This window comes from Homalodisca vitripennis, chromosome 5 (assembly GCF_021130785.1).
Source record: "Homalodisca vitripennis isolate AUS2020 chromosome 5, UT_GWSS_2.1, whole genome shotgun sequence".
NCBI lineage: Eukaryota > Metazoa > Arthropoda > Insecta > Hemiptera > Cicadellidae > Homalodisca > Homalodisca vitripennis.
This window is the reverse complement of record NC_060211.1, coordinates 42,935,528-42,953,045: the sequence shown is the minus strand read 5'-3', so window position 1 is coordinate 42,953,045 and position 17,518 is coordinate 42,935,528. Positions and strand designations below refer to the sequence as shown.

Below are 17,518 nucleotides of genomic sequence, written 5' to 3'. Positions count from 1 at the left end.
TAAGCCAGTCTGTGTCTAAGCAACATTCACTACAACAGTAAAAAGATTTTAATTCTTACATTCTTTATATTTACTTAACTGATTTCTTTGCAACCATCCACTGGTAATTGAAATATGGATCGTTACTATTTCACTTTGAGAAAACAATTCACACTTTTAAGTTATACATTTATTGAGCTGTTATAGGATATTCAACAGAGTCGCATGAAAATAATTTATTACAATCTCCACTATTATTGAGTTCTACTGTTTCATTTAATAATCTTTACAATTCCAGTAATCTATAAAAACAAAATACAAGTCTCTTAAAGTAGAAACATAGCAGCTGTATAAAAAATACATATATAAACATTGCTTGAAAATATTTCAAGGTTTTTGTTAAAGAATACACAAACCATAATTTGCAACCAATCAAAATATTAATACAGCAAAAACTGCCTCTTAAAAACATAAACAGAAAAGAAATATGACAGATTTTGCTGTATTAAAATTTATTTCGTAAATTAAATATAAATAGTAAAATATAAATAGAATGTTTAAAGTTAATATTAACATTTCTTATCCGATGATTTAGAATTAAAAATTAGCAACAGAGAAAATGAGAAATTTTATATATTAAAATTTACAATTAAAAAAATATTTGTACCGCAGTGGCGCACGGGCTGGAGCATTCACTCGCTAAACTATGGTAAAACAAGCTTTATTAATAAAATAATACAGTCAGTCAGTGAATTATCTATAAACCATTGATAACTGCAAGTTGGTGTACGGAATGCTGTCACCAAACCTCAAGACAGAAGTGAGGAGAAACAGTGAGTCCAACACTTTAACACAAAACACTGTTATTGATGTCCGTTGGCAACACTGACAACCGGAGTCTAGGGTGTGGTCGGCCATCATTCCCACTCCGTAGTACCCGGAGGCTTGGACGTTAGATCGTACAGCACTCTTGAGATCCCCTGTACACTGGCCACTTCGGAGAACATCTTGTTTACAACCTGCGGTTAACAGACAACATGAAGTAAAGTCCAAGTCAAAGCATCTATATTTATCTCATGCACTGAGTCAGTTTAACTATAAGTCATGATAATAATTAAAATTTTAAAATACATAGTTAATTCCCTTCTCTATTATATTTTAGCTATATAAGCTAATATAAAAAGCGTTATTTATTAGATATTCTTTTAACGGATCTCTAAACTTAAAGATCTGTATTTTTTATGTTTTGAGGGATAAATTGAAAAATCTGGTTCCTGCATATAAAGTTTGTTTGGTAAAATACTCTATATTATGTTTAGGGAGGACTATTGCATTTCTTATAATGTACGGGAAGTTTTTACAATTAAAATTTGGTGATTTTCACAGTTGATGTGACTGTGATGGCTTCTAACAAATAATATAGAAAGCTATACACAGTTAATTTTCTAAGTTCTTATAATAATTTTTTACAGATTCATCTCGTTTCATTTTTAATATCGTTCTAAGGGCTTTTCCACAAAATAAGAATATTATTAAATTTTTATTTGAAGTGCCTCTATACACACTTAATCCATATGCAACATCATGGATTACACATGTGAATAAAAATCCATCGTTAAAACGGGCAAATTACATATGTTTGATAATCTATTTATCACATATATTCCAGAATTTACTTTCTTAATGATATACTCTTTATATGTGTACCAGCTGAGGTTTTCATCAATGGAGAGGGACAAAAACTTGTATTGTCAATTTGGTCCAATGTGGTATTCATTAATTTCAATACAAGGATTTATATGATTTCGATTTTGTTTTGAGTGAAATTACATCGTGTTAGTTTTGGGGGTATTCAATATTCATCTATTATCAGTAAAAAATTGGTCTAATTTGAAAGTTCTGTATGTGTGGAAATGAAACAAAATGCTATTCTATTCTATTCAAAATAAAGAGAGAAAGAATCTAATGACTATAATTTGTCTCTGTAAGTAAAGTAATACTAACTTCAATGGGCAGGTCTTTGCCGGGAATGGCAGGAGCACCAGTCATGAAGTCCTGAGTCTTAAAGGGTCTGAGGACTACAGACCGCTGGCAGGACGGGCCTCTGGTCACTGTGTCTCGGTCGAAGTGGATGGGTATCAGCACTACAGGCATCTGGCTGATCAGGTGTGCGGTTTTGGTTGTTACTAGAACCTTCAACAACAACCGCAAACTGTGTTACCATTTTTTTATAAGAAAAATAGATTAATTTACACTTTAAAAATGTATCAATTTTAAGAATTGGTGTAATTTTATTTTAGTTATAAGGATACATTGAGAAACCAAATTTAAAAAAATCATCGGAATGCAGGACCATAAGCCTTAAATTGTGGTTTCTAAAAATCATTACTCATTTTAGCCATAGAAGTTGATTTTAATTTATCACTTTCAAGTCACCTTCTGTGCACCGGTCATGATATTTTTAGTTATGTAAATTTTAAAATTCTCTAACAAACCAAAACTGAACCAGCTTTAATGAAACTGAAATGTGATATTCTAGTGAATACGTTCACTTTATGACAATAATTTGAAGTCTGTAGGCATAATAATGAAGCAAATATTAGTATTTTTGTTTATAAAAGATCACTATGTCATTATGTTAATTGGTTATAGAGAGTTTATTATAAGTAATTGTATAAAGTTTTTGACTTTTATTTGGTTTGGTATCATGAACATTTTGAATAGTAACATTACACGAAATGTAGCAGAAAACTCAATGATCTTGAGACCAAATCATTCAGAGAATTAAACATGACTTCCAGTAGAAGCAACATTACAGAGACAAAATAAAAATTTGAAGCACAGTCCAGGCAAAACTTGATGGCATAGTAAAGTTCATTCCAAAAGAGGCATTTTTTGTAACTTGATTCCAAGATTGCCAAGTTGCTTAACTTAATGAGTGTGAAGTTCCAAAAAGAGTACTAAAACACCTTAAATTCAATCTCAAGCTACTTGACACTATCTAGATGTTCCTCCCATAATGTCTGCATGAGACTCTAGCACTGTAAGGGTTTTAACAACACCTAAAATAGTTGAAAATCACAGTTTAAAGTGGACTAGTTGTTATGAGATTTTATAATCAAGTAAGTTTTGTTTTTTATCAAAAATTATTAGTAGTTTTCAGAAGAAAAAAAACTTAGCTCTAACCTGTGTTGCGACATGGTCCACCTGCCGAGCCGTGGCCAGCACGATCGAGGTGAGGAAGGTGGGGGTGATGTCCAGGATCTGGTCACGCACCAGGTCTCCTGCAATGTAACACACCCGGTTCACGTTGTGACACACCCGCGGGATCAGGTGAGCCAGGAACATCAGGTCTTCCCAGTTTGGCTCTTTTCGATCACAGGATATACCCACTACGTAACTATAACTCCGGCAATCACCCTGTAACAACAACACAACTGTCAACACACAGTCCAAATCATTTGAGTTTATGGATAATTGCCGCCATGTTATGAGTAATGTTTTGTTCCAAATGATGAGGTCAACTGACCAATAACAGTTTTCCTTACCTCTCATGAAGAGAGTGTGTAACTTCTGTGATATACAATTCTGACTTGCTCACCTGTACACCTACACTGCGGATGGGTAGTAATGTGGCGGCCAGGTGTTGTCTGCTTGATACTCGTTTCAGTTCCGTTCTGTCCTCCTCACTTGTTGCACTCTCCACTCGGTTGAGCAGTGCATGTTTCTGTCACACACATTACAATAAATAACACTGGAATGTTACACAAAATTAGTATATTTTCTAAGAGTACACCTGATTTCCCGAATTAAGCGAAGTTCAAGTTGGGTTTTATTAAGACGTTTAGTAACTGAATAATTAACAGTCTACATTGTGTGATTATACATTCTATTATACATTCTAGTTAACTTCATACAAATAATATAAGAGAAAGACTGATTTTTGTATAATGCAAGTGAAAGGTTTGTAACATTTATCTTCAATATACTATAAAATTATACTTTCTACTTTGTTAGTAGAGTATTGTACAAAGTTAAGTTCAGTACAATATGAGAATCGATTGATTTTTGTATTATGTACATAAAACATTTGTAACGTTTTATAATTTAAAACAAGGTAGGAGTAAGTCACACACCACGCTTTGCTGAGATTACATGCAAAATTTCATATACATATTAGTATTGAAAGGGATACGGTTAAAACAAATTTCCTTAACCATTTAAGATATGTCAAACTCACTTTTTGTAACATTTGGTCGTACTCTGCGATGATTTTTACAACAACTTGGGTCTCAGCAAAATCCCGCTCCATGAACGGCTCTTCACCACACAAGACCCGAATCGCCAGTCCAGGTCCCGGGAACGGGTGCCTCATCACCAAATCAGCTGGAAGCCCCAGGTCCCGTCCTAGTTTTCGTACCTGCACCACATTTCAATCATTACAGTTATAGAACTGTGGTTGTTTCACGAATTATTTACGTTATTATTAGAAAGATAAGACAAAGACAAGGCAAAATTCTCTTTATTGACATGGACACAGAGTACAGTCATGAGAGAACCTCTATTAATCAAGCATTTATTATCTAAGACTATTTGTACAATAGACCAAATCAAAGCCAACTAATAACAGTTAGATCTCACTCAGCGGTGTGGTGTGATACTATGACTGCCGAAAAGAGTTGAGACAAGACAAACAGATCATCTTAATGCACAAAGATAAAAATTAAATGATAATTAAAAGGATAAAATTGCTAAATGTTGTATAATTTTTAAAGTATATTTTATCAGCTCCTTAAAAAGTAGTTGAAATATACAAACACTTATTTAAAATAAACTACACTTTTAAAATAAAACAAAATATAAAACTTTTTTTTATAATTTGCACATTTTTTGGTTCATTTCACTAACAAAAACTTCAGATTAAATTTAGCTCATACAAAGTATTGGTTTTTGTGATTTTTAAATTTAGTGATATTTACAAATTCTATCACATTTATAAAGGGCTTATCCTTAACCCCTTTTGTGCCAAACTCCATGTATACGGATGTTTCATAAACTACAGAGATACATCAACATTTGTATATTATGACATTGTGAAAACTACAAAAAATGCCAACATAAGTATATATTCGTGACAAAATCTACCATGATTATTTTTCAACGTATTATAAAATTGTAAGCAGATAAACAATCAAAATAAACTAAATAAAATGAAAGAAGTATTTATGACAATATTTTAGGATTAATTCACTTTTCAGTTTTAAATTTAGTGTAAAATAACACAACAAAATGAAAATGTAGCTTTCTAAGACACTTAATATTACTTTTACAGTTTATAAAAATATTAATAAAAACTTTTTATGTTTGCGTTCAGATTTATTTTCTCTTTCAAGTGATAACTAAATATTTTTTTGAAAGTTTTATTTCTCATTTGAAACAGGAAAAAGTATACTGTAAATAAATATTTTTCTTTATTAGTTATTTAAGGTACTTTACATTTAAAAATATGAAAATATGAAAATATCTTAATATTTGTAATTTTAACCAATTTTTTTAATAACAAACTGCAAAATGAATGAAATAGACCGGGCATCCTTCAGTATTACTTTCCGGCACTGAAAATCCGCAGCATTTTTGGAAACAATTTCTGTCCTGGAACTGAAAGGGTTAAGTTCTACATCTCCTAGTAAATGACGTACCCAATTTTATATTCTAATATTATTTCCATTAAAACTACAAGAAATTGATACTATGACTCACCTCGTCCTTGTGAAAGTCCTTTAGTGGCTCGACGACATGTCCCTGGTCACGCAGGGCTCGGATCAGTTGACTGTCATTGTGGTGTGTCTTGATGACATCGGCCTTACCGCTGGCCAGATGTGATGCAGACTCTATCAGGTCAGGCCTCAGGGTACCTTGTGCCAGTAGCACCTCCTCCGTGTTCAGCTTCAGGTTACTTATCACCTCATTCGCCACCTGGCGCAACATATCTCTATTTACAACCACAAGCATTGATCTTTGTGTAAAAAAATGTTCAAATTCATTTACGAAGCCCATAGATTAAACCGAGTCTATTAGATGGATACATAGCTAGGCACAATTTTCAATCGTATATTGAGGTTAGGAGATTCATTTGATTTAACTATTCAATCACTGATGAGTTTTATCCTTTTGAAGTGGTTGTTGTTTGATGATCTAAGGCAGAAGGGGGAATAGCAAACTTATTTTGTTTCTAGAGAGTACTAAAAGTGGAAACAGGTTAATCACATTTGGCCATACAGTTAACCTGTAACCACTAATGCATTAAAATAATATCAGAAATTATCCTTTAACTGATTTACTGCAAATAATATAATTTGAAAATTCATGAATGGTAACAACAAGAGTACTGCCTTGTTAAAACATAAAATTATAAAACAAGTATCAACAAGATTAAACAGTGGTTCCCAAATCGACACAGCACTTAAAACGATTTTCACATAAAAGTAGAAGTCAGATTTTCAGTGACAAACTCAATACCATTTCGCTAATCTGCCTACTTATTGTCACTTTTTTAATAGGTACAAAAAGTTTTCCACTGTTATTTTTCTATATTCATTCCAATTTGTAATATATTGTACTCAATACATTTTAATAGAATCTTGGAAATGAGACACTTAACAAAACACAGTGTCTCGTAGTTTAGTGTAGGTCAGTGTCTAGGCATTCTAGGTGAAATTGAAGGAACTACCAAAAGTAGTGCCACCTTGTACAGTGTTTACTTTTTATTGTCATGATTCACTCATGACTCATGATGCACATTATTTACATTCAAATAGACCAAAATTCAATTATTGAATAAAGTTCCAAAACATGGCAAATGTTAATATCTCTCTGAAGCTTGGGGTCTGATGCAATAATGTAGCAGACAATATTACGGCAGTAGAAATCCGCATGCCCCAAACAAGGGATACAACAGCTGATGTCTGAGTCACTTGTGACTCAGACCGAACAAGAGAAATAATTGTATAAGCTAAACAAGTTATGTGCAGCACGAGTCACCCAAAACCCACATAATAATTATAAAATATACTTCACACCACTTCAATTTGCAATTAAATAGATATAAATTGTTAAAAATACATGTTACAAAAAATAAAGTTGTTTTGATGAAATACTACAGGGCCCTAAGAAAAAAAAACTAACTACGAGTCACTGGTGATGAACCATACTGCAGTTAACAATTAATGTACTAAAACAATCTTAGAATGAAACAGTGTACACACAGAGAAATGCTGAGGGATCCCAAAAGTTTAATAATAATAGATGATGTCTTATGTACACTCACTGCATACTGAACAAACAAACTTTATACACTAGAGGCCAAGATCAAACAAAGCTCTTGGAATGTTACCTAATAGGCATAACACATTAGTCATGTAAGTGTTAATAAACACTGCTAAACTAAATACATACAGTTGAGAATATTTTAAACAACATATTTCTATTAGAAATAACCAGTGTATTGCGTATTGCATATTATAGACTGACCTCCACAAATACATCCCCTATGATCTTCCTTTTCTCCTCAGGGTTTGCTGTCATACACAACATCTTGGTCACTCTGGTCCTGGCGTTGGGCTCCTTACTGTCCAACGGCACTGACGTCGTCCCGTGTAGGAACTGGTGTCCTGCTTTTATCACTGCCACAGAATAAATAAATCATGTAATTTTTTTACATTGAAAACAAAATATTATTCTGATTAAATATATTGTCTTATTAGTTATAATTTTATCATTCATTATTTTTAAATGTGTTTTACGTTTTGTACATTATTTTATTTTAGGATAAGAATAGCTATATTTGCTTTATTTAATTTTAATATGAATAAAATTATAACCTGTACCTGTACCATACTACAATTATGTAACGTTACGTGACAATAAATTTCTGATTCTGATTATTCTCTGTCTCTACATTGGTGTGATTGATAGCAGTTTATTTTGAAAATACAAATTGGATTTTTGTTAAATCCCAAGTATTCATCAGGATGATGATGATGATGATGATTCAATCAACAAGGTTAAGTAAAATTCATAAAATCAAATATCACATGCCATTATCACTAAAACCAATAAATAGTAAATAAAATATGTCTTTTTAATGATCTACATGTTCTAAATACATTGAAGTGTGCACACCAATTTAAAAATTGCTAAACAGATATTTAATAAAAAGGAACAATCGTTTACTATGCACTGTACTATGGGATGAGGTTTGTAAACACATGTTTAGTTAATATTGTATACCAACTATAGGTGATCAATTATTGTCAGTTTACTGTACAAAACTGATCTATATACAGCCCAAATCTTTGTACCATGCCCTAGCCACAGTTCACACTGGCTAGCTTGTTCAGTAGAGGAGTTTGTTAGGATTGTGTAAAGGTGTTTTTATATCCAGATATCTACCAGGAGCACATTTAGTAGTCAACTTAAGACATTTTCTTTGTATCAACACAGGAATGCAAAATGCTTCCTACAGGACTTTCGATAAACTGGGCCATTACATGTAAAAGTAGGTTTTAGCAATAAAAATCTCTCTTTGTTGGATGTATATACTGTTTAAACTGGTTTCTCTTTATATTAAATGGATATTTATAGTTACAAAACAGATTTAATATACATTTTGGAGTAAGACATTGTCAAAAAGCTGGTTCATAAGCTACCTGAAAGGCCGAACGCAGGTCACAGAATTGCAAAAAAACCAAGAACCGTGTCACGAGCAAGCACCGGTCCAACCCATTGCCAGTGACACGTGGTGTGCCCCAAGGATCCGTCCTGGGACCAGTCTTATTCATACTGCTGATTAACGATTTTGCTAGCTATATGCAGAATCCGAATACAATGACAGTAATATATGCAGACGACACAACGATACTGCTCAAAAAACACCAGTGCAAATGATCTTTACACAGACACAGCAACCGCTCTGAATAAAGCATTTCAATACTGTAAAGCAAATGACCTAGCAGTAAACCCCTCCAAGACATCCCAGATGAATTTCAGCAGGAAGAGAGAAGAAATTCTTGAGACCCCAGGCGTACTGATGGAAAGACATATGAAATTTCTCGGGCTAACCTTGGATGATAAACTTTCCTGGAATCACCACGTAGACAGCATGTGCAACGAAGATCAGCTCAGGTATTTTACGTTGTGCGAAGGATCAAACAAATTGGTGGCCCTCAAGCAGCAAAAACAGCATATTATGCACTAATAGAAGCCCATTATCAGATATGGCCTCATTATATGGGGAGGAACATCAGCTGCTAATGTCAGCCGAAATACTTATCCTTCAAAAAAAAGCAATAAGGGCTCTTGCAGACCTTGGGCCGCGGGAGTCCCTGCCGAAAAGCATTCGAAACACTAGGAATAATGACTGTGGTGGCTCTCTACATACAGGAAGTCATACTGCACATCGACAGAACAAATGTCCCTACAGGAAGTACTCCCTATGATACCCGACATGCGTCACAATGCATCCTGCCAATACATCGCACATCCCTTAAGGAGAAAACACCAACATATGCTGGCCGAAGACTGAAAAACCTGCTCCCGCCAACCCTGGAAAGCCTGACAGGACTGGAGCTGAAGAAGGAACTTAAGAGGTGGCTGCTTGAGAGACCTGTCTACACTCTTCAAGAATTTATAGAAAACACCAACTGCATCAGGACAACATGAATATTTGAAGCAGAATATTAAGCCTTTAGTTTTGAATCACTAATTTTGTACCTTGACTCTATCACATGTCTTGATGATATTTTAATAAAGAATGATTGATTGATTAAAAGCAAATTTAAAATTATAAGGTTATTTAAATGTTTTTGAATATCTGATTAGTTTCTAGATATTATTATTTTAAAACCCCTTAACCACTTATCACGGTACCGTCTTTTGACAGCCGATGCGGTACCAAAACACTGATTACGAGACGGTACGTGATGACAACATACATTATGAAATATTTGTTTATATCAAATATTAAAGTTTAAGTATTAAAATTAAACTATAATACACATATACATATATGTATAACCCCATAAAAATGTGAGCGTGATCAGAGTTTAGATACCGCGTTGGCCGCAACAAGACGTTACGTTACTAAAATATTTATTCAAACATTAGTATGGGCTCAAATAATAAAGTATGTATTAAAATTAAACAAAAGAACATGTACTATACATACGAATATGTATTAACCCCAGAAAAACAAGGGGAATCAAGGTATAAAATCTCAGTGGTCGTGTATACTACTCAGACCTGTATATGTATACACGAGGTGTGTGTGTGTGTGTGTGTGTGTGTTGTGTGTGTTTTAATCGGAGAAACAAGACAAACTCAGCTGTGGCACTAGTAGTATCTTGGACCACATTAAACTACAATAGCTATTAGTACACACTTTTTGACATATTTTCTACATCGTGGCAGCATGGCAAACTCAGCTATGGTATATAAAATATTATTCAAATCAGAAGTACTCATCTCCACGCAAAGTACAAAATAAGAACCATTACCAATTTTGCTTATCATTTGAAGCTGTTAACCACGGACACTAACATAATACATATTAAAGATAACTTTACTTCCATTCCTAAACTGCACAGAACCCCACATGCATTATATCATTAATTGCTACTGTCTTTCCACACTAGCCTAAAATAGTTCAATTGTTATTCAAATTGTCGGAGCAATTCAATAAATTATCATGGAATGTTGGGGGGAAATTCGAATATGATAAAACTGTTTCACTCTATGATTTCAGGGTCTTAAAACACTGTTCTTTAAACTTAAATCTAAAACGGATCAGGAGATTGGCTTTGAGAGCCTATCAATTATCTCAGGAAAGTTTAGATGTTATATAAAAAAGAACGTGAATATAGTGTCCTGAGTTTTAAAGCAAAAAGTGTGAAGCCGCGGGTACCTGCTGGTATATTATATACTTTCAGACATATACATTAAATATGTCAGGCCTAATCCACATAAAATACAACCAAATATCTTACTTAAAAATAGTTGTATCTGAAATTTACCTATTAATAATAAAGACAATTAGCTTTTATAACCTTAATAACCTGAAATGTGACAAAATCCTGATTTTGATCTCACTTTCCATAATCAATGTAAAATTCTCTGAATTCTTACTACTTTGTATTATTTCTCATTCAGTTATTATGGTTAACCTAAAAAGACAGTTTATCGCTCAACAGTGTCCAAAACTCACCTTGTATATTGATGCCTTGTTTTGTGAGCAGCTGTTCAACGGTTTGGCTCTCATTCTTGCGCATGAAGCCATTGTCTATGTGGACTGCGATTATGTCAGTTTCAGGCAGAGCCTTCTTGAGCAGCATTGCACAGACGGTTGAGTCTACACCTCCACTGATCATCAGCTACAACACAATATCACAGGCCTGATGCAGAGTTTTCACATTTATAGATTGATTATCTTATTCACAAACAAATATTTACATATTTACACAAACACATAAAGCATGCTACAAGGTCATGAGCTCAGATACTTAGAAATTAAGTTTTTATAAACAGATTTATAATAATAACAATTTGTATTGATATATAAAACATTCTTGTGTTACCAATGTTTTATTAATTAATAATTGAAGTTCAGGTCAAATTCATTGAAGCTGCACATTTAATGCACTATGAAGAAGCTGTTACGTAAACTGAAATTCACAAAACTGTAGATATTATATAATTAGGCACAAGTACAATTCAAAACACCCAATAGTTTCGCGTAACTTGAATATTACTGGGAATGTTTAGTATAATTTTTAATTATTTGTTTTTTTTTTATTCTTTGCAAACAAAATTAATCAACTATTAATTTTATTCACTCCATAAACAATGTGCAGTATAATAAGTTACATGATAATTTTAAAATAAACTAAATTAAAACAACACCAAAGTAATTAAATATTTAGATTATACATCAGATTGCACTATTTCCATAGTCTTAAAAAAATCAAAAGAATAAAATACTTGTTTACAAAAAAATCTTTTAACCCTTAAAATGCAACATATAATGTCTGTACCATAGGAACCGCTCTCATTATGTCACACAAAAATAACTGTATCGGCTTATTTGAGTATATTGTGTACTTTATAGTTAACACAAGTACTGCAGAAATTTGAAAATGCGTAAAAGTATTGATTTATGACCATTGGGAAGCAAATTGCATGTGTTGCACTGTAAATAAATCAATAAGCAGTGGTAATCTCTAAATGTTTTTTCATATGACAGTGTGTGACGTGGAATCCAAATATTCTATGTGTTTTATCTGCTAGCGGTTACATTAAACACTACTGAGATAAGCGATAGTCAATGAAAGATATTCCAATCTACTGATATATTTTGTATTTAAGTTTTGAGAGCAGTGTTTTGGGACACTGAGAATAAAACAATGAAGTATCTACAAATTACTCTCAATTATGCTATATTTCATGAAATTTACCAAACATTCATGATATTTCATTGAATAGCTCCTACGATTTCAGTAACAATTGAACTATTTTAGGCTGGTGTGGAGAAATCCTAAAATTGATGTAATTTATATCAGTGTTTGCCGTTAAAAGTTTTAATGTTAAACAAAATTGTGAATGTCTTTTTTAACTAGCAGTCAGTTTTGTTATTTTAGGCTTTCCACGTGCATGGGCAGTTTTGGTTCATATAAATTATATTTCCAACAATTTGGTTAAGTTTGCCTTGTTGCTCTAGTAAATATATATATCTCTGAGTCTAAAAATCCTGCATTGATCAATAAGCGTATGCTTCTGGCTCTTGTAATTTACTTTGGCTCTAAAGTATCTCTAGTGCCATTGTTGATTTTGCCCTGCTTCACAATCAAAAAGATATATATATATATATATATGCTTATAGAAAAATCTGCTTTGGTCTTAAAGTGACAAATTTCGATCATTGTTCTTTTCTCAGGTTAACCCATTGCGGATCACTGACGAGCTGGGCTCGTCACGCAGCGGCCGGGCCTAACGGGTGACAAGCTCAGGTCGCAAAAGCGGTCTGCTTTTAAATTTCCCTCCAAATAGTTCTGTTAATGTCTGATAGATCGGGCGATCGTCTTCACTTGTCTACTAAGAGTGTTTAACTTTAGAGTTTTCAAAAGTTTTATAAATATCCTACAGATTGCAGTTGTATGTTTATTACAATACCAATATTACAAACCAAATGTAAATTACAATAATGTTAGAGAAAAAGTACTTAAAATTAGGCCTAGTTTAAAGGGAAAATCAAAGTTTCAAAAACCCTTTTCAAAATATAAGCGTAGTAATTTATTAATATTTCATCAAAATATTCAGCACCTACCATCTCGAATTGATCTGCTTGACATAACACTGTCTGAATTCCAGCCAAAGCCTGAAATTTTATTCTTAACTGAGCATAAATGCTCTGAAAGTGATTTTGCTTACCTAAAAATTCCAAATTATGAAATAAGCAGTTATTACTGTAGAAAAACCACAGTTGGTGGGGGAACAATGATACTAACTCGTAGTAACAGTAATATTAAAGTAAAACCAATAATGTACCCTCAAATTAAGTCTCTGCTTAAAGACAAAGAATTTGAATGTTGTCTTTCTCAACTCTTTTTTGGTGATGACTCCTACTTACTAGTATGTATTTATAGATCTCCATGCAAAAAGTATGATGTTTCCTTCCTGACTAAGTTTGATTCTCTCTTAGGCACAGTAGCAAAAAGACATGGTAAAAGTAATATTGTAGTAGGAGGCGACTTCAATATAAATGTATTAGAGCATAGCAACACATATATAGAATTTGTAAATATTCTGAAAGCTTTTAACCTTTATTATTTAGTTGATTTTCCTACTCGAGTTACTGATCACTCCAGAACTGCCATTGACAATTTTGTAACAAATATAGATAAAAAACTTACATGTGTAACTGGCATAGTAACTGAAATTTCTGACCATGATGGACAATTGTTGGAATTACACAATGTAAAAACAAAAAGTACATCCAATAGCTTTTATAAATTTAGTAGAAACATTTCTGAAAGCAGTGTTAATGGATTTGTGAAAGTTTTGGAGAGAGAAAACTGGTTGGATATGTATTGTGCTCCTGTTGAAGAAAAATTCAATGTTTTTTATACCACATTTATGTATCATTTTAACCCTTTCCGGGCCAGGCGGCAATATATTGCCGCCATAGATCGTGTCTGAAAAGTGCCAGGCGGCAATATATTGCCGTCGGTGACATACGCGAAAAGCGCCAATATATTGCCGCCTTGATATTCGTCGTTTTCTTAAATAAATACGACGTCAAATGATTAAAGTTTTATGTTTTTTTATTCCCTGGTATATTTGTAGATAGTTAATATGAATATAATTTTTATTTTAGAGGTCTATGCATTTTTATTTCGTAATTGTCACGTGACATTATCAGGTGACTCGATCTATTGTTGTTAATTCTTTATGCTTTAGTGTAATCGTACTATTGTATGCTGGATTCTTCTTCATTATTTTATTTTGTGGTTGTAAATATTAGTAGTGTTACCTGCTTAGCTATTGTTTGTAGTAGTTACAATGACTGACAATTTGCGTTCTCATGGGAGTGAAATTGTAAGTAGCATATTTGTAAATAGAAAAAGTGTAAATAAATTTCAAATAAAATTGTGTAAATATTTCTTGGTAAATAGTGTTTTTAACTGTATTGAAACTGCTTATGGATCCTACAATCATCTGTTTACCGGTACATCCATAATGTGAATATTTATTTTAAGTTTCTTGCAGTGTAAGAGTCAGTTGCTTTAACACTTATAAAATGTTGCGAAGTACAATTATGCGTATTTTTACAAAATGTGTCATAAAAAATTTATTTATGAGAGAAATAACACAAAATTTTGCATGGTTGTTCCTTTATAAATGTACAATATAACAACATAGCTTCCTACAGTAAAATTATTTTTCCTTTTTTAGTTATTAAAAAAAAAAAATAAAAAAATAAAATTTTTTTTTATGTAATCCATTAAAACATTATTTTTTTTTTTAAATTTTAAATTACTTAAAACTACATCTATATATTTTTTTGTTGATAGTATATATCTATACGAGTAATTTGGTGCAACTTTTAGGTCATTCTCTAATGTTTATGAAAAGTTATAAATTTTAATCTAAGAGACTGCAAAATCGCCAATTTTAGCCTGGCACTTTTGACTAGTCACAAGGGGATATGATATGTGAAAAAATTTTGCAACATCTCATATTTGGTCCTGGCCCTGAAAGGGTTAATGTACATTTCCCTTTAACCAAAGTCAAAATTAATGCAAATTGTAAATCTTGGATAACTGACAGTATTAGGAATAAAAAGGCTACATTAGTTAATTTAAGTGCACAGGCTAGGAGTACTAAAGATAGTGATACCAAAGAAATGTTAAAACACATAAGGAAAGAACTAAAACAGAATGTCATTTTAGAAAAGGAAAAGTTTTTTGACAGAAAGATTGAATGCTCTACTAACTTGATAAAATCAACCTGGCAAATAATTAATAATGAATTGGGTAGAAAGTTAACTGGTTGTAACTCAGAATTACTTCTGAATGTAGATGGTAGACAAATTTCTGATCCTTTATGTATAGCCGAAAGTTTTAATAGTTTTTTCTCATCAACTGTAGAAAATTTAATTTTACCAAACTTGCCTAATAACCTTGTTCTAAATGAGAATTCCCAAACTATAAATGTTCAAGTGAATAAGTCCTTTTACTTTCAACCAGTAAATTCAGATGTAGTTAGCACCATAATTGCCTCTCTCAATAATAAATTCTCATCAGGCCATGATGATGTGTCTGTGGCTGTCTTAAAACAATGTGGTAGAGTTATCAGTGGCCCTCTGGCTCATCTCATTAATTCCTCTTTTGTCACAGGTATATTTCCTGATCAAATGAAAATTGCCAAAGTTGTCCCAGTTTTCAAGAAGGGTGACCCTCATGATGTATCTTGCTACCGTCCTATTTCTCAGTTATCATGTTTTTCAAAAGTCTATGAGCGAGTAGTGTACAACCAATTTGCCTCTTATCTAGAATCTAATAGTTTATTTGACAAGGAACAGCATGGTTTCCGATCTGGCAAGTCTGTGATTACAGCTGCAACTGATTTTGTGCAGTCAATAATTGAAAATATTGATAAAAAGAAAAAAGTGGCTGCCATTTTCCTTGACCTGAGCCGAGCATTTGACAGTGTCTCACATCCTAAATTACTACAGATTTTGGAAAACCTCAATATTGATAGAAAAACAGCTGCTTGGTTCAAATCTTATTTAACAAACCGCAAGCAATATGTTGAGATAACAAAGCAAAATGGAAAACAAATCAACAAAATTCAATCAAGACAACAGTTCATAAAATATGGCGTCCCCCAAGGTTCCATTTTAGGCCCTTTGCTGTTTGTATACTATTTGAAGGGATTGCCCAGTGTGGTCATGGGAAACGGGAAAATTTGTTTATATGCAGATGACACTAATCTTCTTGTAACAGAGGACAATATAAAACAGCTTGAATTATCATCTTTTCTTAATATTTCCAATCTTATTCAAAATATGGCCCAACAAAAATTTATTAGTCAATTATGAAAAAACACACCTTATGCAATTTTTCACAAAACAAAATTCTAATAAAGAGACCAACCTTAAAATCCTAATAGAGAATCATGAACTGAATCAAACAGACAGCACAAAATTTCTAGGGTTGACGATTGACAAAAATTTAGACTGGACAAACCACGTAAATAGAATTTCATCCAAAATATCATCTGGATTATTTGCTCTGAGAAGAATGTCAAAGCTGAGCAATCTCAAAACATTGAAAACAATTTATTATTCACTCATTCTTTCTCACATCAACTTTGGAATTAACCTATACGGGGGGACAGTAAAAGCAAATCTCAATAGAATTCTGAAATTACAAAAACAGGCTGTCAGGATCATGTTAAATCTTAGATGGAGAGACTCACGTTAAAATTTATTTTGCTCAGCTACAAATTCCAACAGTATTTGCCTTATATATTACTGCCACAATCTTAACTGCAAAAGAATGTATTGAAATATCAGATCATCCTACTCAAAAATACAATACCAGGAATTCCAGATATAGAATAATTGGGCATCATAATCTTGAGTTCTATAAAAAAAGCCCAACCTACGTGGGACTAAAATTTCTTCAAAGATTACCTTGCCACATTAGATCGGAACAAACCTTGCCAAAATTTAAGAAAAAATTAACAAGTTACCTGACAGCAAAGGCACTTTACTCAATAGAGGAATTTTATGAATCAGATGGCCCATTAGTTAGTTCATTAATTTGAAGCTTATTTTTAAGAATTTAAAGTTCTCTTTAATTTGTAATATGAACTTACTTACAGAAATATAATGTTTATAGATTAACCATTATATATTATGTATGGCTATTTTAAATTGGAAAATATACCCAGAATTCTAATTTGTTAATGTAAAGATTAGTCA

At 32.5% G+C, this 17,518-nt stretch overlaps 1 protein-coding gene across 6 annotated transcripts in view; it reads right to left on the bottom strand.

The window, feature by feature from the left end:
• Positions 1 to 200: 200 nt before the first annotated feature.
• LOC124362093 (GMP synthase [glutamine-hydrolyzing]) overlaps positions 201 to 17,518 on the bottom strand; it is a 33,244-nt gene continuing 15,926 nt past the window's right edge. For all 6 annotated transcript variants that reach the window (XM_046816267.1, XM_046816270.1, XM_046816269.1 and 3 more), the window contains 8 exons: positions 11,240 to 11,405; positions 7,510 to 7,661; positions 5,740 to 5,955; positions 4,220 to 4,399; positions 3,581 to 3,706; positions 3,166 to 3,399; positions 1,984 to 2,172; positions 201 to 998 (listed from right to left, as the gene is read on the bottom strand). In XM_046816267.1, coding sequence (XP_046672223.1) covers positions 897 to 998; positions 1,984 to 2,172; positions 3,166 to 3,399; positions 3,581 to 3,706; positions 4,220 to 4,399; positions 5,740 to 5,955; positions 7,510 to 7,661; positions 11,240 to 11,405 — 1,365 coding nt within the window. In that variant the 3' untranslated portion in view covers positions 201 to 896. The remainder of the gene's footprint in view (positions 999 to 1,983; positions 2,173 to 3,165; positions 3,400 to 3,580; positions 3,707 to 4,219; positions 4,400 to 5,739; positions 5,956 to 7,509; positions 7,662 to 11,239; positions 11,406 to 17,518) is intronic.